At 42.4% G+C, this 23,330-nt stretch overlaps 1 protein-coding gene across 4 annotated transcripts; it reads left to right on the top strand.

Moving 5' to 3' along the window:
* Nucleotides 1-129: 129 nt before the first annotated feature.
* On the top strand, nt 130-20,473 carry LOC125693560 (neurotrypsin-like). Of its 4 annotated transcripts, none has more exons than XM_048945684.1 (16): nt 130-1,917; nt 5,529-5,751; nt 7,837-7,882; nt 9,683-9,919; nt 10,795-10,918; nt 11,600-11,775; nt 12,303-12,450; nt 13,196-13,374; nt 13,631-13,772; nt 14,446-14,645; nt 15,380-15,521; nt 15,699-15,904; nt 16,444-16,522; nt 16,692-16,814; nt 17,345-17,625; nt 19,441-20,473. In XM_048945684.1, exons 2-16 carry the CDS (start codon nt 5,680-5,682, stop codon nt 19,749-19,751), a joined length of 2,466 nt encoding a protein of 821 aa, XP_048801641.1. In that variant the 5' UTR covers nt 130-1,917; nt 5,529-5,679; the 3' UTR covers nt 19,752-20,473. The 4 variants fall into 4 exon arrangements, with proteins under 4 accessions (XP_048801641.1, XP_048801640.1, XP_048801642.1 ...); XM_048945683.1 differs by lacking the exon at nt 130-1,917 and adding an exon at nt 5,018-5,372; XM_048945685.1 differs by lacking the exon at nt 130-1,917 and adding an exon at nt 5,381-5,450.
* The last annotated feature ends 2,857 nt before the right edge of the window (nt 20,474-23,330 follow it).

Below are 23,330 nucleotides of genomic sequence, written 5' to 3'. Positions count from 1 at the left end.
TGTGCAAACCTGTTTTCTAAGCTAAGGGTGACTTTTCTTTGGTTTATAATCTTTCTGCTTAACTTATGAGCTGCTGTCAATAAGTGTTCAGACCCAGACACTGAGCCAACTTAAAATTGATAATAATTTAATGGCTTGTACCCCTGCATGTATGTATACACAACTTGGTTCCTCTTGACATTTTTAAAATTCTTGTTCATGTACAAGAAGGCTGTGGAATGAGGAAGAAATTTCCAGCAAAATACTTTGATAAAGCACAGTGCATTGGGAAGGGTTTTAAACCCTCTGATTTGCAGGTGAGAAGAGTGTGGTGTCATGGCAGATAATTAGGTTGCCTGTACAAAGATAAAATGATGCAAGACTGCTGTTTGGCATGGGTGAATCAGATTCTACAGCAGAATGTTCCATTGTTTCAGTTAAACAAAAAAAAAAGGTGGGAAGGAAGTTCAAGAAAGTAGTGGTACTAAAACTGTGTGATGAACAGTTTTGATTTGTTAACTTTCAGTAGAGTACCACAGAACTGCAGGTAGGTTCCTGTTTTAGGACCAGTACCTAACTGGTTAAAATATATAGCAAGAAAAGTGCAGTTCTGCAGAGAACTAACAATATAATCATATATGTCACTAAGTCTTTGGAGCATAAAGACAAAGCAAAGATCAAGATAAAAGTGGTACTTGCAGACTGTGACTGTGTAAGATCGTATAGTTTATTTAAATGCTCATTGATGAGTTATCCCACAAGGTAACTTATTCTATTGTTGCTGTTGTGGCATGAAGGAGTCCTTCAGAGATGGGAGCTGGGATGAGTAAGAATATTCTGTTTGCACCTGAGTTTGGGAACACGCTTCTGTATGTAACGTTTCACATTTCCAATTCAAAAGATGCCCTCTGTAGGCACCTTTGCTTATTCTTTATTTCTGACAGAGGTGAGCTAAGCTGGGAGTAAGGAACTGAATAAATTCTACATTATCTTATATTGATGAGTTTTCTTTGTATTAAAGTTTACAATTTCAAACACAGCTTTGCAGCTCTTCCACTGGGAACTGTGCTGTGCTAAATGTATCATTCTAGAGTCTTTGAAGGACTGTCACTGTGTAAAAGATTGCAAGAGAATAACAACTTTGTTGTATTTTTACTTTTGAAATTCTTCTCAGTTCTCATGAATGTAGACAGCTTATTCTTGGATCGTAACTACTTCATAGAGAGCTTCCTGAGTTCAGTTATTGTTTTTCCTGACAATTTTAAGGACTGTTTGTTTGGATATGGAACGGAGGAAAGAGAATGTTTTTCAGATATACTCTGAAAAGTATACAGTACACTCTGAAAGTTTTACAGTATTTCTTTTAGAAGTACTCTAGCTGCACTTTTGGTTGGGAATCCCATGCTGTAACCAAAAAGGCCTCCCAGTACTGATTGTCCTTGGCAGTTTGGTTGCTGCAGTTTCCTCATCTCACGTTAAGCTTATGTTGTGTTCCATGATGTAATTTATACTGGGGGGTCATTCCATTACTAGTTCATATATAGATGGCAATGTCCTTTGTGAGTTCAGGGCTTTTGCCACTCCACGGTACTGTTGTTGGGGCACAAAAGAAGGCTGGGTTCTGTTTCTGCTGGTGTTGAGCTCACGGTATAAGAACATTGCTGCAGAGATCTGTATGTGACTGCATGATGGGGAAAGAATTACACAAAGCGGACTAGATGTTCTACTCTCCTAAGCAGGATTTATAGGATTTAAGCAAATCTGCTGGAATTCCTTGATCTTGTTCATGCACCTTATAGCTTGAGTGTTTTACCAGCACTGTGTGTGATTGCTGTTAACTACCTTTCTTCTTAGGCTTTCGCTGAAGACCTTTTATGGAGGAAGCACTGATTTTTCTATATTTTCCTGAACTTCAGACTTCAATGTATCTACCTAAGGGTAGGAAATTCTCAGACATTATTAACAAATACTTAGATATAAAGAGATACCTTACATTTCATCCATGTGGTTAGTCATTTTGGCTAACATTAAAAGAGGTTAAAAAAGATGGTTTAATACCACTCTCTGCTTCTTTTTAGCTCGTGTAGCTTCTAGGCTCCCAGAGGGAGCTTTATTGACTTTCTTTGTTTATTTAGATTTCCAAAACAGCTGTGATTGTCCCAAATTTTTTTAGCACCCCTTTGCTCCCTAATACTCCTCTTGGAAATGAGCCATCTGTTAGTTTCTCTGGTAGATAACCTTCAACATCTGCATAATTGATGCCCCTAGAGGGACAGAGTAAGAGTTGTTCCTTTACTATTTGTAAACATTTTTCCAATCTGCAATTAAGTTAGTTAACAATTTGAAATAGATTTACTGTGCTTTTGTTATTAGTAGCCTGCAAACAAAGCTGATCAAGATTAGCAATCTCTATAGGCTACCAACAAGCATTCAGTAGGTGCATGAATAAAAGGCTGGCCTGTAGCATCTGCATTTAGGTGACTTTCTTGATTAAAAACACAGAATCACAGAATATCCTGAGTTGGACAGGACCCATACGGATCATGGAGTCCAACTCCTGGCTCCAAAAAGAACCGCCCTAAACACAGATCATAATGGTCACATGAGAAAGCAAAGGACCACCCCTTCTGAAGGACTTATAGTTAAGAGATTAGAAGCTGACAGCTAATACATTGTCCTGCATTCTCTGCTGAGGAAACGGAGCTAAGAGAATAGCAAAAGCACTAAGGTCTAGTTCTTGGCTCCAAGTCCGTCTTGGCACTGACGTGGATCTTTCTTGTTCTGAATGTGATGAGCAGAATTACTTCCTTACTTCTTAGCCTAGAGAGATGGAGATATATCTTTTAATTGGAAGGCATGGCTACTGGCAACTATTTTGTTTGTTTGTTTTGTTTAAAAGAAAAGTAGTCCTGCCAGTTCAGGTGTAGTAAGTTTAATTCCTGAGAAGCAAGCTTATTTTAGAAGGCCGTACTTTTGGTTTCTAAGTGTCTATACAGAATAATCTGGAAAAAAATAGGACAGAGAGAGACTCTGTTGGGAATTGTAGACTGTTATTATTGTACAACTACGTTTATATCAGGGTGAGGAGGTAATATGTGTTAAATAGTGGACCTGGATAATTACAGTTGTTTTATAATAAGAAGAATAAGCACACGCAGGGAAGTTCTAAATATGTCATGTATCTAGAGATAATTTAAAACATGTTTCTAGTGCTGTAGTTATATTGGAGTAATTTCCTCCTTAGTCAATCTGAAACACCCAGACAAGGCTAATTTAGCTTGTGATATCTTGGAAGCTGTTTAAGCCGAAACAGTCCAAGAGGGGCTGTTGCCAGAATAACTACCAGTAAAACTATGGTAAGTAGCAAAAAACCTTTGGCGTAGGCAACTCTTGGTCTTTGAATTGCAGCAGAATATGAGCAAATGGGTAAGGAAGAAGAGAGAAATATAGTAAGAATGTCTCTATCTCAGGGAAATGTTCTTCCATGTGCCCAAAAACCAGGGGGAGGTCTTAGCAAGTAGGAAGTAATTGCAGACTTGCCACAGAGGAGACTGTTGCAAAGACAACAAAGACTGTTGCAAATATATCTTGGCTTCCATCAAGAAGCTGAATCCCAAATTTGAGCTGCTGTTGCTTTTGATGCTCTGTGTTTTCCTTTTCAGTAAATCATTTTACAATACCTAGGAAAGCCTTGACTTAAGAGAGGGAAGCTACTGTGAGAGAAATCCAGTACAGACTTTTGCTAAAGGCTGTAAACGCTAGCAGTACATGTCAGATAGAGGTTGAATTGAGCTGTTCTTTTCTAGTCCTAAAGAGCTGAGTAGGTGAGCATCTTAGGAGTTAAGAAGGAGCATCAACTACATCTGTAGTCCTCAGCCAGGGGTAGAGTCCTCTGAATGTTAGTGGTTTTTCTGTTATTGTTTCCAGTACATTCTTTCCTTATGTTTTCACTAGAGTAAGTGATTAGAAAATTCCAACACATTTCCATCTTTGCTTTTTGTTTTGCTCCTTTTTGCCTGTGCCACCTGAGAGTTAGAGAATGCTGTAGCTTCTAAGCTATTTCCATGTCCACCTGGCCTGATCATCTGCTTTCTGTGCTACAGGGATATAGGAGATTTGCTTCTAATTAACTGAGTGTAATTCTTGGCCAAATCCATCACGTCCAGAATGCAGTGTGGTACGAATCCACTCAAACCACTCCCTCCTACCACTTAGTGACCCCTGTAAAGGATCCAGATGTAGTGGAATTTCATTGCATTTGATGAGTGACTAAAGATGAGGCAACACAAAGCTGTCATGTGAAGTGACTAATGGGCAATAAGTGAGAAAGGAAAAAAAGGCTTTCTGTCAAGCCATTGGATTTATATCAGCCTGTTTCTTGTTTTTATGCTGAAAGTCTCTTTGAAAATGCTTCTCAGCAGGCTTGGCCAGGAATGAGCTCATTTCTTAAGGTGACTAGTTCATGCTGCAGGATGCTAAGGGTTAATCCCTCCATAATCAGAATATAAATGTAGTAAATTCTCATTAGACTGAGCTGCAGAGCAGTGCAGGAAATGTGAGAAATTTCCAAAATTAAACGATTTGAAATTGACCAAGTCTCCTCCTTAGGTTTGATTAATGTTTAAAGTGTTTGCTGTATTTTTTGTAAAGGAGCAGTAAATTCAAAATGAACTAGCTTAAAAACAAACAAAACAAAACAAAAAACAGAAACAGCCCACCAAAATGCTTAAGGATTAATTGATAGCAATACAGTAATTTTTCAACTCTGAAAATTGCCCCAGCCAGTCAAATGAAAATGTTACAGCCCCAAGGTCAAAGGAACACTTGACAGGTAAAGAGGCAATACCCCGCAGGGCTGACAAGTGGGAACGCTCCCCTGAAAGTTGATTTTTCCTTGGAAATCTGGAAGCTCCTTCACATAGTTTTCTAGGCCCCATTTACCTGAGTTCAAATCTAAGGAGAGTGTGACCTCAGGAAGCTGCAAGCAGCTAATCAAGGAGGCAGCGGTGGGAGGATAAAGTCCAGATTCCTTCCAACAAGTATAATCTCTGGCGAGTGTGCGTGCACAAGCCGTTTCCTTTTTCAGTTTTGCTGCTGGAGCTGTTGCAGAAGGAAGCCCCAGATCCTTTTTACTGCTACATCTTTTGTGCTAAAGGAGAGAGAAGGAAGAGTCAGCTGTGGAAAGAAGGAATTTCAGGAGAGGAGAGAGCGGCTGGCCGAGCTGCCGGGCGGACGGTGGTGGGGAGGCGGATGCTGGCGGTCAGGAGAGATGCGTACCTAGAGCCAAGAGAGAGGCTGGGACAGCCAGCAAAAGGGAGGGGACAGCGGAGGTGCGGGAGCAGGCTGAGGGCTGCGCCCTGCCCGTCTGCGCTTGCCTCCTGCTGGTTTTAAAGGTGATAGATTCTGGGGACATGATCTCCCGTCTATCCCCTTCTTTTTCCCTTTCTGAAGAGAAGAATCAAGGAGAGGAGGTGGGGAGGGGATGGGGAATGTGAGATTATAAGATGCTGTTGGGAACTTTGATTCCTTTCATCCCTTTCCCCACGCAGAAATGAAAGAGGCATCCCTCTCCCTCCAAGTGGCAAGCACCCAGCTCGCTGGGAAATTGAGCTGGAGAGTGAGAAGAGGAGGCAGCAGCTGAGCCCGGCGGCAGAATGAGACTGTGAAGCTTGAAGCTGCTGCCCACTTCATACAGGAAGGATGAAGATCCCCAGAGTACTTAGGCTGTTGGTAGAGCTCTCGAGTCTGTTACCATGTCTCAGATGCAGGGAGGTAAGAAAATTAATATTCTTCTATTTGTAAAAAGTCACCTAGATTTTTATATATATATATATTAATATCCTCATTGTGAGTGGATTGTGTTCTTACTGAATATGTTTTCTGAAGTATCTAGGCAGCTGTGGTCTCTGGGAAGGCTTGGGGGCTTGGGGAGGGATTTATTTCCTTGTACATATGAAATTCATAAATGGAAACAAAGCAGGATGCACAAGGGCTTGCAGATGCTTTGGCTCAGGTTCCCCACGTTACTCAAGCACTGCGGTGACCCTGGCATGAGAGATTCTTTGCTGCTTTTCTTCACCAATGGACTGGTGATCCCTATTGCAGATACCACTTATAGCCATAGAGCTGGGGCAGCGACTGCAGCATGGGCAGTTGCACTAAAATTTTGTGGTGTTGATGGTGGCTGCTGGGGGGTTTTGGAAACTGCTACAGGAACTGGCAGCAACTAGCTTTTCGTTAGAAGGGAAGCATATTACTTGGACTGAAGTTCTGTCATTTATGCTGAGTCTCCAGGAAGAGTATGCTCAGTGTCTCATATGGCCAGTTATTATAGCAACCCATCCCTCTTTCTCATGTTAGCTCACAAGTGTGTATAAGTGCACACTGGAACGCAGAAGTTAGGGGATTTGGGTTGTGACTCACCTGTCCTGTGTATTATCTTGGGCAGTCACAAAAGTGTCACTAAGCTCACTTTCCTCTCTTTGCAAAGTGCTTTGAGATCCTCACGTGCGTCCTTCAGCATTGTTGGTTTACAGAGCAGCTGGATACATGCAGACAGATGGATTTTTGGCTGAAGAGGGTTTGTCAGTTAATTGCTGTTTTATCTATGCTTCCTCTTGTACATTTGCACCTGAGCTCTGACTTGCTCTTTCTGAACTGTGTCAGGAATTCATCTTCAGTATGCAATGTCATATTCTGACTTCCAGAGGATGATGGTGAAGCTTGGCCATAGCTCTGAACACCTGCTGACCATTATATATAATTTTCATCTGTAAATTAAATCAGCCATGAATAGGTGTCTTTCTTGTCTGGTATCTATGGGGACTATCCCTGCTTATTCCAGAAGTGGGTTCAGTTTAATTCTGAAAGTCTTTCAGGGAGAGCTGAGGCTGAGAGAAGCAAAATTTAGTGCATTTTGAAGAAAAACAGAACCATTTCTGTAGCTAATTCTCTTCATTTGTGCACCTCTGCTCTGTGAATTAAAACTCTTTGTTCATATATATCTGGCTGTATTTAGAAATGAAACAAACTACGTGAAGCTAGCAAAAGCATGTAGTTTCTTCTTTCTACTCTGGATCTGTGAAGATCTTGCACCTGCCTGCGTACCATGCAGTGTGTTGAAGTGGAGATCCCTATCTCTCAACCAGCAGTCAAGTTATAACCACCAAAAACACTGCCTACAAGAGGAAATGTAATTTTGGGGATGGACAAGATGCTAGAATGAGGGCTTTATTTCATATTCTTTGTTCTTAGCTACTTAATATGATTTGGATAATAGTCTCATAAGAAATCTTGTACTGTCATACATTTAAAAACAAAATCCTCAAAAAGCCATGCTAGATTTTCTTCTTCAGTTGTTTTCCACTTGGTACATGGATGTTTAATACTATCTTCACACAGAACACTAGGGGCATCATCCCATCAGATAGCTGTGTTTGCTCCTGTGGTCATGGATTGCTTATTCTTTGCATGGAGGGGGAGTGAATAGTTATTCATTATCTTTCCTTACTAATAACAGTGATTATTTTTTTCCAACTTTTCTTTCCATAGAGATCTCACTCTGGAGTCAGATTTTATTCGCTGAGAGCATTGGGGCTGAAACCTTGAAAAGAACAAGCAGAGCCCTGTTATGTGCTTAGATCAAGGGTAAATCTCTGCAGGCCAGCAATTATACATTTTATTGTCAGTGGGCAGAGCTGTGATTGGGTTTGAAGAAGAGCAATGGAGAGAGCAGGGAAGAGGCTGGTTACCAGGGTGTGTTTGCCTAAAGCAGCAAAAGGCCGAGCTGCTTTCAGGACATGCCCGTGTTTATTTCATTGGATAATATCTCTGCCTTTGCTCTGTTTCTTTTCCCAGGCTCTCCTGGGATCCCAGCCCAGCCAAAACCATTTGCAGAGTGCAGGTAAGAACAAGAAGTTATTAATTCAGTCATCAGGCAGATTCTTTCCTGCAGTGGTGATCTGAGACCACAGGTACGATGAACCACTGCTCTCTGGCTTTCTTCCCTTCTTTCCATCATTTCTTTTATCCTGTATGCCTCAATGTTTATCTCCTTTAGCAACATGGCCAAACTGCTTTCTCTTTATCATGTCTTATACTCTTGCACTTTTCTGTTCCTTCCCCGTTCTTTTTCTTTCACCTCTATTTCTGCTCTAGTCTTCTTTTGCATGCTCATTCCACCTAGTAAGTACTGAATTCTTGTGTTCTCCCCTCTTAAGCTCGCAGGTAATCCAAAGAGCACAGTGTGTTTTCCAGGCATCTAACTGAGCTAACTGCAATTGCTTGTCACTTTTGTACCTTGTAGCTAATATTCAGCTGTCATTTGTCTCTGCTGTTTATCATAAGTGCCTTTATAGCAGAAGAATTTTTCTGATTTTTTTTGTGAATGGAGCTATAACTGTTATCCATTTTTTTTTAGTTTATCCATTTTATACATTCTTAAAAAACACACCCTCACACAGAATCTTGTTCTAGCTTCCCTATTTCTTATTTCAGAGTCATGACTGGAGAAGTTGTTGTTTTGTTTTTTTTTTTCTCTATTAAGACAATATGGAATTAAATGATGGGATTTCTTTACATGAGATTTTTGTATAGACACTGGCCTGGAACACGGGCATCTGTGCTCTACCTTAAAACCGGTTGCCTTTCCTTTCCTAAGGAAAGAAAAGTTCAGACAGGTGAGGTGATACACTAATGTGTATAAAGGCATACATACAGTGAATGACAATGCCATTTTCCATCTTTCTGATTTACAGAATTAAATTACACCCAATTTTCCACTCTTCTCTGTCTCTATCAATTAAGACAGGGAATTAATCTTTTGAAGATCTTAGAATCAAATTTAAGAGCATCATATTCAGATACCAAAGGAGGTACAAAAGGGGAAAAGTCTGTGCCAGGCTCAAAAGCAAGCCAGAATAAGGGCATATGTCTATTGAAATTACTGGCAATGAGAACCAGTTCAAACTGTTTGTGTTTGAGTCCAATTAACACATTTTAAAGATCCAAGCAATTCATTATCTTCAGAACATTTTTTTTTTCCTAAGTTGCTCTGAAAATAATCATAGAATCATAGAATGGTTTGGGTTGAAAGGACTTTCAAGACCATCGAGTTCCAACCCCCCTGCTATAGGCAGGGACATCTCCTTCTAGACAAAGTTGCTCAAAGCCCCATCCAGCCTGGCCTTGAGTACCTCCAAAGAGGGGCATCTACAACCTCTCTGGGCAACCTGTTCCAGGATCTCACACCATCACAGTGAAGAATTTCTTCCCGATATCTAGTCTAAATCTACCCTCTTCCAGCTTAAAGCTATTTCCCCTTGTCCTATCACTACACGCCCTTATGAAAAGTCCCTCCCCAGATTTCCTGTAGGCCTCCTTCATGTAGTGGAAGGCTGCTGTAAGGTCCCCCAGTGCCTTCTCTTCTCCAGGCTGAAGAGCCCCAGTTCTCTCAGCCTGTCCCTGCAGGGGAAGTGCTCCAGCCTACTGATCATCTTTGTGGCCTTCCTCTGGACCCGCTCATTGTCCTTCTTGTGTTGGGGGTCCCAGAACTGGATGCAGTATTCCAGGTGGGGTCTCAAGAAGAGCTTCAAGACTGTAGACATAAAAGGTGGTTCAGGAGATGAGCTCATACGCCTGGTGTTGTCTGATCCTCCATGTGTGATGCCTGAAGTATAGCTAACAGCTTTCTTTCTGTGTCCAGTGTCCAGTGGGTGTGGCATCGGACCTCTTGGGTACTACAATGGCTCGTTGGCTGTCACTGAGGCTGGGGCAGAGTGCCTGAACTGGGCAGAGTTCCCTGATTACGTCCAGCAGTACCCAGACCGTGGCTTAGGGAACCACAATCACTGCAGAAACCCAGATGGGGGAGCTACACCCTGGTGCTTCTTCCGACTTGCATCAGGGGCCATCAGCTGGGCTAACTGTGACTGTAACCAAGGTAAGATTGTTTCCTATCTGCCAGAGCCTGGGCTACTCTGTCTTAAGGGGTTAAGGCCAGAAATGATGCTGCACAGACTAGTAAGTAGCAGTTAGGATAACCTGTGAAAGAAGAACAGTGCAGTAAATGTCCCAGTTTGTCTAAAGAATTAGGACTAAAAGCTAGCCTGTTTGGGGATAAAACATCTGTATGTACTAGGGGGTGGATTTAAGCTGCTATAGCCATGTCTTTTGTAGATACTTTTATTCTCATACATGGAGAAATCTTTTTTTTTTTTTTTTTTTTTTTTTTTTGTTAACTTAGGTAATTTTGAAAGCAGTTTAAGTTATGTGGAAAACAACCCACTCCAACTCCTTAAGTCTTCATATCAGAACTCTGCTCATGTAATTGTAGCAGCTCAAATACAGAAAAATCTTCTGTGATTAGATTTGTAAATCTTCTGTTGCAAAGTGGGTCCTAAGCTTCCTTTAGAATTCCTTGCAGTGCCAAAACAAAGACTGCTGCTTATTTTGAGGCATGCAAGGAAGCTCTCAGTGCACTGATTTGTGCACTGTTTGTCCTCATCTGCTGACTTTAACTGCGTTTTGCAGAATGGATAATAAATGAGACAACAAATATCTTCCTTCAACAGTAAGTATTATTCAAAGTACTTCAAAGTTCAAAGTTAGCTTCATTAAAGTGAAGGCTACAACAAGCATGGGTGTGCTGTGTGCCTACCGCACCCTTACACTACTTCATGCAAGTCAGTGAAAGCACCATGAAACAGGATGTGAGGAATTGGGTCCAATTCAGCTCAGCTACACTCAGAAGTCCAAGACTTGCTCCTCTGAAATGTCTTTTTTTTTCTTTTTCTTTTTCTTTTCTTTGCCTGGAAGGTGCTGTGCGGTTGGCTGAAGATAGCAGTGTGGAGCTGTACTTTGGTGGACTCTGGGGTACCATCTGTGCTGACCTCTGGACTGACTGGGATGCCAGTGTTGTCTGCAGGCAGCTAGGTCTCAGGTGAGAACCTCAGTGTGGCTTGAAGTGTTATGTGTTCATAGGTTCTTTGAGAGAACAGCCTCATTAATTACTGTCCTTCTGGAGTAATATGTAGGCTGTAGGAGAGGAGTTTGTCCTGTAGGCTGACTTCCCACTTGCTAGGGTCCTTTGCACCTGTGTTCTTTCCATGGCTATGCCTAACCCCAGTCAGCATTTGCAGAAACGGTAGTTTCTAAATCTTGATGTTCAATGCTGTGTTGAGTGATTCAATTTTTAATATTGTCGTTTTAGTATTACTGTACTGATCTTTTAGAAAATGTTGCAACTGTGAACCCTCTTTGGGAATCTCTTATTTGGCCTTTAGTCTTCCAAAGAAAAAGAGATTAGGTCCACAGAGAAGGAAGAATTTGATTCAGATATTTAGATGTGCTGACCATGTTACAATCTGTTGAAGGGTTTGTTTATCACTCTCCAATGAGGGTACCATTTCTGACCCGATCAACTCTGCTGTAGAGAAGATAGCATGTATTACATGGTGGGATAGTACTGTGTGCTTGCTTGCTTAGACTGGAAATGGCTATCCCTTTAAGCTCTCACAATTAATTGGGCTCACAAGACATGAAATGCCACAATTGGGCTGGAAAACAAGTGTGAGTTAAGCAGTACAACAGTTTCATCATTCTGTTGCATTCTCCACACCAGCGAGATTGGCACAGCTGGGAAGAAGAATCGTCCTGGACTGTGGCCTATTCCCCTGCACCTGCAGTCAGCAAACTGCCATGGGGATGAGAAAACCCTCTTGCAGTGTGGCTATCAGGAAGCTGTGTCAGGAACTTGTAACCAGGGGAGCGCCATGGTAACATGTGTCCCTCCAGAAGGTAAATCTCTAAAGGGGGGTTCACTCCCTTTTTACTTGTGCCTAGTTCGCTTGGAATCTAGTGTTGCTGATAAGATATTAAATCTGAGATCATGATGCTGTGGAGAGTAAATCATTGGAGCGTATTCTTTTTTCACCTGCTGTGATGGTGATTACTTTCCTTCCAGTGGAAAATAATTTTTTTTTTTCCCAATCCCAAGTACTCAGCATGCTTCCAAAATCACTGAAAGATGCTGTTGCTTATGACCACATCCCTTTTCACTCAAAACAGGTTTTTGTTTACAGGCAGCAAAGTCCTGGTCATTGTAGCAGCCAGTTAAAGAGCCATCCCTGGACTAGTGGCACCTCCTGCTGTGGCTTGCAGTCATTGGTGTTTCTAGAGGGTTTGGAGGGGAGGAAATGGTAGAATGGAACAAGAGAGTCCCAGAAGTGGCTCTGGCTGGTGAATAGCTCTATGTCTTTAACTGCTAGATGTGCTTTGTCTCTATCTTGTTCTATTTTATTCTTTTTTCCTTTTTCGAAACACAGGTGTAGGCGCTCCATTGCGTTTAGTTGGGGGAAAGGAGAGCTTTGAAGGACGGGTGGAGGTATACCATGATGGCAAGTGGGGTACCATCTGTGATGATCAATGGGATGACCGTGATGCTGAAGTAGTTTGTAGGCAGCTGGGACTCAGGTACTTTCCGTACTGTTCACATGAAGTAGTAATAGAAGTAGTCTGAATAAAGAATGTGAGAGCATCTGTCTTCACCATATAGCACCATTCCTTTCTATGGAAGGGTAAGAAAATCTTGGGGAAGATAATTCCAGACTTAACATCTTGTCATGGGATTTTGTACTTAATTAGGTCAGTCAGTTTTATGGGTTTATGCTGTGTAAAAAAAGAGTTGGTTTAATCCTATCCAACGTTTGTTTGTGTTTATCCCTGTTCATTATTTTTACATGCTTGTATAATGCATGTATTTGTGGCTGCAGTGCTAACTTGCAGTGACTTCCACAGGTGAATTGCAGTCATTTATTTGTTTAAATTTAAACACCTTCAGTTTCACTGATTGTCTTTATCCTCTTCATTCAGGAGGAAAGCAAGAGAGCACCTCATTCTCTGTGCTATCCGACACTTAATGCAAGGAACTATTGTACACTAAATCAATCCTGCATAATTGCTCAAAATAGCTGAGTTAGGCTTGAGATCCTTCCTACTTTGGGAGTTTTGCCTTTCACTGAGATTGAGACATCATTGTCCTCAAATCATATTAAAGAACTTTCCAGTGAGATATATTGGTTAACCGTTGACAACACCACTGTGTAAGAAATACAGATAAGCTATGGAAGGATTAGTGTAGGAGAGACTCTGGGAAACACAGAATCCAAGAGCACCAGACTGTGACCTTCCTTACTGAATTTTCATGCATCTCTTGCAGTGGGAACCCGAAAGCCTTGTCGTGGGCTCACTATGGTCAGGGATCTGGCCCCATCCTGCTAGATGAAGTGGAGTGCTCAGGCAATGAACTCTCACTCGACCAATGCAAGAAGAGTGACTGGGGACAACAAAACTGTGACCATATTGAAGATGCTGGCGTCTCCTGTGACCCTTTCACAGGTACGTACTTACAGTTCTGTGCCAGTCAGATGCAGCCTTGCTCCTGTATTACGTAGGTGGAAATGAATCAGAGCCAGACAAGGTGGAAATGCTGAGGTATGGAAAGACTGAGGTATGTTCGTTTTTTTAGTATCCTTAGGTAACTGTCTTTGGTTTCTTCCTGTCATGGGCTGTAGAGAGTCTTCAGCAATGGGGCTTAGGCTGTTTATTCTCTCCCTTTCTGAGTGCTGATCTTTCCTTCTCCTACCCCTTGCAGAGGGCACTGTAAGGCTGACTGGTGGTCGCAGCCCCAGCGAAGGCAGGGTAGAAGTTTATTACAATGGAGACTGGGGCACAGTATGTGATGATGGCTGGACAGATCTCAGTGCCCAGGTGGTCTGCAGGCAGCTGGGCTTCAGGTAGGACTGAGAGCATTTGTAGTATCTGTACTTCCTAATTTCAAGGTTTAGATTCTATGTCCCTTTACTGGTATGGGCTGGACGTTACTTCCTTCAGTACTTCCTTCAGTACTTTGTCATTACCATTATGCAGTTTCATTCAGGGAAGAATAATAGGTGTCCACATCCTTTCCCAGGAAAAAATTAATATATGTATCTGTCTTAATTATTTCTTGCTTTGACCTGTTTTGAAAGTAGATAACAGGCTTAGTACTGTCTTAATGAATCCCCCACCAAAGTTAGAATTTTTTCTTATTATTTCTTAAATTTTGAGATGTATCAGCTCAGCACTACCACCCTGTCTGCTCTAAGCTTTATCACCTGCTAAACAGTATCAGCTGTCTGCACTGCTGCTAACCTATATCACCTGCTTTGGTACTTGAAGGAAGACCATTAGAACAAGAAAGAGTAGTGGTAGGGATTTCTTAATGGTCTCTATGAAAGCTGAAGTTGGTGAGGTGTGCCAGCTGACTGGCTGCTGTCCAATGTATCACTGAGTGGCTGAGTAGAGAGACCACCAGTGCCACAGCAGATGTCTCCAGGTGAGTTTTCCTTTTGGTTTGAGTTTGGGACCCTCTGTGGGATTAGTGAGTTACAATGACTTTGATGTTAACGTTCTCTTCCTTCCCTCTAGTGGGCCTGCTACCCTGGCCTCTGAAGCGGACTATGCTGCTGGCCAAGGCTTTATCTTGCTGGATGATGTGGCTTGTGTGGGCACGGAGCTCTCCCTCCTGGACTGTCCCCATAGCAACTGGGGGCAGCACGACTGCTCACACGCTGAGGATGTGGGAGTCCACTGTTCCCCTGAGAGCAACACAGTCACTGGCAGCCTCGGTAACTTAACTTGTGCCTTGCTCTGGACAGAGGGAAAACATCATTTTCTGGTCTGATACTTTGGAAACTTTGGCAGATGTGGGATCTTTCCCTCTGCTGCCTCAATTAGAACTGCTTTTTGAGAAGGATTCATAGGAATAAGCCCTGGCTGTTTTGGGGCAGAGCCATGGAACTGTGGTTCTTCAAGATGTACAGCCAGACCTGTAGAGAGATGGAGATTGAAGAGAACGATGTTGATGGTCTCTGTTTATATGAGGCCTGGTACTGCTTTCTCTACTGCAGGAAACTTTCCAATTTGTCATCTTTTTTTTTTTTTTTTTTAATTCAAATATACACCATCCAATTTTTTTTCTTGTTTTTCCTGGATGTAGAGCACTTTTCTTGCCTAGAATAATGTAATAGTTTTTATAATTAAATGGATTTATTTCCAAGGCATGTTTAAGCTTGTCCGTTCTTGGCTCAGCAGCTAATAACTTTCTTTCTGCTCTTGTTCTCCTCTTTACTTAGCTTTCAGAAATATGATCTAATGATTTCCAGTGTGTATTTAATAAATTAATATGCACCAATTTTGCAAGGAAATGAAATGAGGGACATAGCGGTCAAATAGATCACCACTCTTCTCCTTCTCACCTCCTCCTCATCTCCTCAGTTTTTCCTATAAAAACTAAGTTCTGGGCACCTCATGCTCTTTGGTATTTTTGCTTGCAGCAACCCCTGTGTTTTTTCTTTCACAGGACCTCCTGTGCGGCTGGTGGATGGAGAAAGCACCAAGGAGGGACGGGTTGAAGTATTCCTGAATGGGCAGTGGGGCAGCATCTGTGATGATGGCTGGACAGACAGAGATGCTACAGTAGTTTGCAGGCAACTGGGCTTCAGGTAAGATGACTGGTACATGCATCTTACAAATACAAATTGCTCCCAGGAGGAATCTTCTTTCTGAACCTGTTTCTGGGAGATTCATTTCCCTTGAAATTTCTCTTTAAAACATGCTGGTGCATCAGTTTTACCTGCCTCTTGCTTAATGCACATTAGCCATTCTCTCTCTCATTGCAGTGGTGCAGCAAAAGCCAGGGCAATGGCTTATTTTGGTGAAGGCCAAGGGCCCATCCATCTGGACAGTATAGAATGTAGAGGCACAGAGCACGCTCTGGGGCAATGTGTCAGACCTGACACTGGGATTCACAGTTGCTGGCACAGTGAAGATGCTGGTGTGATTTGTGACTATGTGGAAGAGAAGGTCCAGGATATCAGGAGAACAGGTGATGTGCCCTTTCTTCTACACAGAAATCTGGGGCTCAAGGTTTAGGATTTCTGCATGCTTTTTCACTGTAGTTTTTATCTTTTTCGGTTGAAACTTTAACTACAAAATAAGCATGTTCTCTCTTGCAGCTCCTGGTTACTCTTCCTTTGTTTTCACTGTCTCTTCTAGTCTAGACTAGTCAGAGGAGCTCTAACCACGTCAGGTCTTTGAGCCTGCAGAACTTCCCTTGAGTCATATCATTATACTCTTCCTTAGAGCAGTAACTATAAGCAAACTTTGGGCTTTGGAGCACTGAGGAAAGCTGTAGAGCCAATTCTTGCCATAGGACTACAGATTCTGGAGGTAAGCTCCTCCACTAAAACTGTGGAAACCATTGGGAACAAATCTTATATAAATTCCTTTGCACAACACAATGCAGTCAACTACCAGGAGAATTAATGCCTTCAGGGGACAGGAGGGATATCTTGGCTCTGTGGCAGCAGTTGTTGATACTTAAGCTGAAGGTATCTGTCCAACTGTGCTAACTTTACTGTGCAGGTCCAGAGTCCAGTGTGTGTGGCATGCGCCTACTGCATCGTCGCAAGAAAAGGATCATAGGTGGAAACAAGTCTCTCAGGTAATTGCTGAGAAAGGCAGAACAGGTTCCAGCTTTCCTAACTTCATTTGAACCAATGGTCTATCTAGGGAAGAATGCTTGTCAGCTGAGCTCAGATAGGGCAGAGTGAACGGGAAAAGCAACAACTCCCGTGTATGTGATGCTAACTATTCTTCTGTTTCTTCTTCAGAGGTGGTTGGCCATGGCAGGCCTCACTACGGTTGAAGGGTTTCCAGAGAGATACCCGTCTGCTCTGTGGGGCAACACTGATCAGCAGTTGCTGGGTAGTGACTGCAGCCCACTGCTTCAAAAGGTGTGTTTGTAAATGGGAGCTCTACAGGATTCTCAAAGACAAAGAAGATAACCTCAAATGAGGTTGTTCTCCCAACCCAATGGAAACACATGAACAAAGTTTCTAAACCAAGACCTTCAGGTTATGATGTGTGTGATTTTGGAGCACTTATGGGGATGACTCAATTTAGGCTTGCGTTATCCCTCACTGCTTATACCTGCCCTCTTAACTTTGAAGTTTTACACCTTAAAGGGAACCATCATTTTGCTATTAATCATAGAATCATCTCCCAGTACTTTAAGGAAATGTGAAAAGAGAAAGCCATGAGCCCGTTACAACTGTTGTAACCCTTTCTATAGAAAGAAGTATTGTGCATGGTAAACAGTGACTGTAACAGCTGACATTATCACATCTGTGGGAAGAGATCCCACAGTCCTGTAGCTGGCACTTCTTTATAAGTTTGTGGGTTGAGTCTCAAAGCAGTTGAGACTTGCATGAGTCTAATTCTCTGTTAGTAGAAATATCAAGGTATTGCATGTCTTTTTCTCTAGGTTTGGTGTTGATGTGCGACGCTACCTGCTGCGGGTAGGTGACTACCACACAGCTGTGAAGGATGAGTTTGAGAGAGAGCTGCCTGTGGAGCGGATTGTCCTTCACAGGAACTACTGGGCTGGCAGCAACGATAATGACATTGCCCTGGTCCGAATGCGAGGCAGAGAGGGGCATTGTCTCTCCTTCAACAGCCACGTTCTGCCTATCTGCCTTCCTGACAAGAAAGAGAAGTCTGACATAAACAGGCAAGCCTGCATCATCTCTGGCTGGGGAGACACAGGTAAGTGACAAAGCTCTTAGGAGCAAGATAGGGATGAGGAGAATCTGGACTGAGGAATCTATATGCACAATTATTTTACGTCTGTTCAATTCAAGGCCATGTTTTTAATGCTCCTATTATTTGTGCCAAGTGCATCGTGTCAAGGAACAGGAAATAAAGCAATTTTTGTGCCACTGTTTTCTTCTGATGTTAAGGTTGTCTTGAAGCCTGTCCATGATGGAAGTTTTGGTTGCCATAGCAATCTTCTGAAGCTGTGAGGGAGAGGAAAGCTGCCAGCTCATCACAATTCTCTCCTCGTCTCCCCTTTCCACATGCATGTTTGTCCACAGCAGAGCCATTAGGCAATGACACATGCAGAGCTGGTGCACAAAATCTGTATATTGTTCAGGGAGGTCCCCATGTTTCCATGGTCTCCTGCCTTCTTTATAGATCACAGTAGTAAAGTGAGGGCTTTGCAGTGGAAGGAGTGTTCTTCATAAATCTTGCTTGTAAAGAGCATGTGCCTAGGTAGTGAGCTGAGACAAAGTGCTCTTTCTGTACAGTAGGTGACCTTTCTTGGAAGTCTAGCCACTGTGATGAATCTCCCTGGATATTGTTCCAGGGACAGCTGGGCTCTGACATTGGTTTCTGCACAAGCTTTGAGAACCTGCCGTACATGCCGTTTTGCACAACATTACTCTGAAACTTCTAGGTTAAAGGGAGGAGAGAATATTCTAGAAAGTATTAATGACTAAATTGTTAACACTGTCAAGGCAATGTTTTAAAATGCTGGGCTTGGTGGCGTTCTGACATGAATGCATTAGTCTGGGGACAGCTTTGAACTCTAAGACGTTGTGACCAGTTGTGCAGTCCTTTCCCACTTGGGGTTCATAGATGCAAAGCAGGGCTTAAGGAAAGGAAGACTTTCTGGGCTGCTGTGACTGGAGAAAATCCATATGTTCAGAAAGACTTGCTGCCAAAACACAAATAGCCCCAGGAGTTTTCTGTTGTTTTTGGACTTAGCCATCCTTTCCAGCTGTTTCTCTAGCTGTTACTCAAGTGTTTGATTGAAAATACAGATTTGCCTTTGAAGTCAGTTATACCAGGTGCACATGTCACTTTGGGGTGTCTGCAGAGGATCAAGGAGTAATTTAGTCATGTAATTCCTTGAAGTTATGCTGGTACTTAACAGCTAGAATCTCTCCCACACACCAAACCCATCTTTCTCAATGAGTTAACAACTACCTTGTGAACTTACTGTAAGTCCATAAATTACTTTAAATCTTGAGCACCAGAAGTTTGCACTCTAAGAAACAAGCCTTAAATTCTGATCAAGTCTATGGTAACCAAAATTTGAGCAAATAGAAATAAGTCGGGCCAAAGATGAGGTAAGCTCCCTTTGAATAATATTTGGATGCTTCTGAAACGTGTTCCAAAACTTCTCTGAGGATTGAGCATTTCACAAATGTTACTTCATTTATTCCTTTGTGAAAACACTGTCATTTTAGAGAGAAAGAAATGAAGGCTCAAAGAGGTGAAATAAGCTGAACAAAGTTCAAGTTATTCGTTGGCAGAACCAGGAGTAAGACTCATCCTTTGATCTATCCCCTTTCTCCAACCTCTTCCCTGCTTCTTTGATGTTACAGCTCTTTTTTGTGGTCTGGTTTTGCAGTTCTCTGAAGTTCTGGTCGTTCAGAGATGCTGAGTTTAGCCTAATTCTGTGCCACAATCTTGATGTGAAATGTACAAGTATCCATTTTTGTGCAGAGAACTGTTGCTCTAGGCTGCTGCTGTTGTCTGTATGTGAATTGGTTTAGCTGGTCTGTTCTGTTCCAGGGAAATCTTATTCAAGAACACTACTGCAGGGGGTGGTGCCTCTTCTGCCACGGGAAGACTGTGAGGTCCGTTATGGGCAGAAGTTCACGAACCGCATGATTTGTGCTGGGAACCTCTCTGAAGATAAACGAGTGGACAGCTGCCAGGGTGACAGCGGAGGGCCACTCATGTGTCAGAAGTCAAATGGACGCTGGATCATTTTGGGAATCACTTCGTGGGGTTACGGGTGTGGTCGGAAGGATTCCCCTGGTGTGTACACAAAGGTCAGCAGATACGTACCCTGGATCAAGAAAGTGACCAAGCTAAAATGAAAATGTCTGAGCCCCAGGAACTTCAACTTGTCCTTCTCCCTGCAGCAGCTGAAAGCTGTGGCTTCTGGCCTGGGAATGGTGGAAATGTATGTTTTCTTTTGGACACTGGGAAAGTAATTTAACATAGAACTGGGAGAAAAACAGCTATGGTTGATTCTTTGGTCTCACTTTAGTTCTTAATCTCTGAGTAGACAAAGCAAGTGCACACTGGTAGGACAAATTAGCCTGTGTTGCTCTGACAACAAGTTTGAGTCCTGTAATGCAATCGATGCTTATTTCTTTGGCCCCAACACACAGAAATAGTAGAAATGAAGATATGCCTGTCTCTGTAAATCTGTTCACCAGTTTTTGTATGTTCACACACTTGAAAATCACTGCAAAAACAGGTGAGATGCTTGTAAGTTGCTGCAAGCTCTGGCATACTTTTTCATAACATGTCTCTCTTCCATTCCAGAAATGAGAAGATTTGACCTGAGCTGAGGAGCAGGCTAACAATTGGCCTTTTTTTTCCCCTGATATGTCTCTAGGGGGAACCTTTTCTCTTCTGAATATTAGATTCTAAAATGTCTGTCCCTGCTAAGAGGTGCTTGTCCTTCCAGCTGTAATCCTTGTGCCACACATTTCTGGTCAGATGCTACGGCTTTATTGCTGCTTTCTCAAAATTGTGGTTCTTCTGTGGTTTGTTTTTTGTTTCTCCATAAAGCAGCGTCTCCTGGAATCAATTGTTTGTGTGAGAGTACATCTTCGTTTTTAAGAGACAGTAGCTTTCTTGCTCTCATGATTACTGTGAATGACTTAAAAATGTGACTTCACTGTGACTGGAATAGACACCATTACTTTTCTTTAAATCCAAATATAGTGTTAAGTGTTCAGGTGTTGATTCATAGTTTAACAGTACTGCAGGGACTTTATCTTGATATTTTATTCATCATTATTAACTGCCCTTTGTGATCTTAGCCTTTAGTATCTCTGTGTTCATAGTCCTCCTGTGAAGCGTGGAAATACTCTGGAGTGTAGACACCAAACAAACACTAGAGTGAGTAGTTCTCTTGAGGTGCAAGGCAGTTTCCTGCATTCCTGGAGTATATGCAGCCTTTGTACAACAGTTTCTCTCTTCTTTTTATGTTTCTCTTTTCATTCATCTGAGTGGAATTGGGTTGGCTTGACTTAAGGGTCTGCAAGCAGTGCCATCAAGCTACTACTGTTTTAGGTTCAGACCTTCTCAACCTGGACATAAATAATACTGAGAGAATACAAGTGTTATTGAACACTTCAGTTTCTTCCTTCTCTCATTCAAACAAAGGGACGTAATTTCCTCCTCTGAGGCCTTAATTACTTTCTAGGTTAATTGATTATTTTTGAGTAGGGAGAAAAATACAAAAGCAGAAGAGCTAAGTGTGTTAACAGTTGTGCAGCTCACAGTGGTGTGTTCTGTATACGTGTAGCCAAGCCAGAGAGAAGACAGGTCTGTTCATGAGCAGCCTTGGTGCACAACCAATGCTCCAAACATGGAGTAATAATACAGTCTGAGACATGTGGAACTTTTGCCAAATGTGCATGTTTTGGATTCACTCAGTCACACACTAGCCTGCTGACTGCAAGGTCTGTACTCATGGCACTGAGCTGTTTGGTACCTGGGAATTATCAAGGCAAGAATGGAAGACAGCACAACCTGTGGATTAGCTATGTCATATGATAGGACAAGTAGTGATAGTGTATTAGAAATTGCCTTGAGTTAAACAAGCAGTGACTGCCAGAAGTTTTAATTTCTCTTCTACAAAGCAGCTTAATCTAAAAGTGTTGACCTGCATAGGTGTCTGATTTTTGCTAAACTGAACAGTTAATTTACCTTCTCCAGTGATTACTGTACAGTTGGCTTACAAGTGCTCTAATGGACTTTGAAAATTGTACGTGGAAACTTTTTTTTAAAAAAGAATTAAAGGAATCTTTGAAACATGCAATGTTAGAACACCTGCAAATTGCCCTTTGAGACAGACCTGATCTGTTAGTGCCCCTTCTTGAGGGCTGAATGTCTGCAGTGTGCTTGTGTTGATGACTCTATTTGAAGAGCTAGGCTTGGTCCTTGCAGTGCAGTGCTTGGCTCCGTGCTGCCTGTGCTGTCCATGGCTGCTGGCGGAGAGTCCCTAAGGCACAAGCTGCAGGCTAGACAGCTGGTTTTCTCTTAGGAGTTAAAATAAGAGGAGAACCGAGGACAGTTATGTTACAGACCTCTCTATTCCAGAGTGGCAGTAACAGTACCTGTTTGGGAAATGGGGAGGGATTTAGTTTTCACTTTCAGCCTCCCCCAAGCCTGAATGCTACATCAGCTCAAACACAGTGCTGTCACGCCTCTAGTTTAACCTGGTTTGAACTTCTAGCTTATACTCATAACCCCAACAGGCTTAGAAATATAGAAAGGATTGAAGGTTTTTTCCCTAAGCCTACTTAACTTGTTGCCATTCAGGAGTTAGAAAAAATGCCTATGCAACATAAGTGAGACACAGACCTGGCACAGCATTCTGTGATTCCCATGTTCCAATTCAAAATATTTCCCCTGTATTTTGTCACCATGAAAGCTGTGAGAATCACGGTACTTAACATTCTGTGAGTCCTGAATGAGCTAGGAGGAAGGGAGGAAGTACCTCACCTAGTTTTACACTTACTTGTGCTAAGCAAACCTGCAAACACGCTTGTGAGTTGTCCTAACCTGTTCAGAACATCACTGTTCCTCTTTGTGGCCCAAACCAAACTCACATGCTTTGCCACAGGGGATTACTGGAATTATCTGATCAGAAGACCAGCACTCAGCTACTCCAGAGTTGTATTTTGTACCTAACGTTGGCCAGCAGCAGACATGTCAAAGCACAGTGCGTGTGCGTTTGTACTGAACAAGTTTTAACAGCCTTTTTCTTTTTTTCTGGGAAATCTTGTTCTTGGACCATTTATGTTAATTACTTGCACTGCTATCAATGTTCAAATTAAAAGTACTAGTACTTGTCCCTCCAGGTACTGCTCAAACACTACGTGCTATACTTTCATGATTTTTTCTGTGACTTCTCTGTCTCTCTTCATTCCAAACTGCCTAGGTACCTGATAACATACGAGCTGTCTCTCCACGCCTTCTCTTTCTGCTGGGTCTTTAAGCTTTGGTAACCAGAACTGAAAACAATTTGTGAGGGGAAGATGTGCCATCTGCTGATTACTTTCAGTATTTTCAATAGTAGGCAATGCTGTAAGTTTGTTCAGTGCTGTGTGTGTATTATGTATGTATGCTAGCTTTAAACTTGCTGATGTGGTTTTAGTGGCAACCCTCCTACAGCAAGGTAAAAACCAACCAAGGTTGATTCACCCAGTGTCTGGTAGCTGCAGCAGCCCCTTCAAGCACAGCCAGCTGCTGTAGGTATATCTGTGGAACAGAACGTGGCTCTGGGCAGGGGGTACCTGATGAGTCCTTAGCAGCATTCGTTGTCTGGTTGAGGGTAATGCCCATTCCTCCCTTCCAGGAACTGATAGTTCAGTTACTGGCATCTGCGATGCGCTATGGGGATGCTTTGTAAGACAAGTTCCTGCAGTAGTGTG

Source organism: Lagopus muta, chromosome 5, assembly GCF_023343835.1.
Source record: "Lagopus muta isolate bLagMut1 chromosome 5, bLagMut1 primary, whole genome shotgun sequence".
Lineage (NCBI taxonomy): Eukaryota > Metazoa > Chordata > Aves > Galliformes > Phasianidae > Lagopus > Lagopus muta.
The sequence above is the reverse complement of the archived record's forward strand: the minus strand, read 5'-3'. Positions and strand labels throughout refer to the sequence as shown.

Bases quoted from the DNA above. Each gene is read 5' to 3' on its own strand.
- LOC125693560 (XM_048945682.1), top strand. From the start codon at position 7,702: ATGGAGAGAGCAGGGAAGAGGCTGGTTACCAGGGTGTGTTTGCCTAAA. The intron at 12,451-13,195 runs GTACTTTCCGTA...CATCTCTTGCAG, and splicing joins TGTAGGCAGCTGGGACTCAG to TGGGAACCCGAAAGCCTTGT. The intron at 16,815-17,344 runs GTGTGTTTGTAA...CTTTTTCTCTAG, and splicing joins GCAGCCCACTGCTTCAAAAG to GTTTGGTGTTGATGTGCGAC.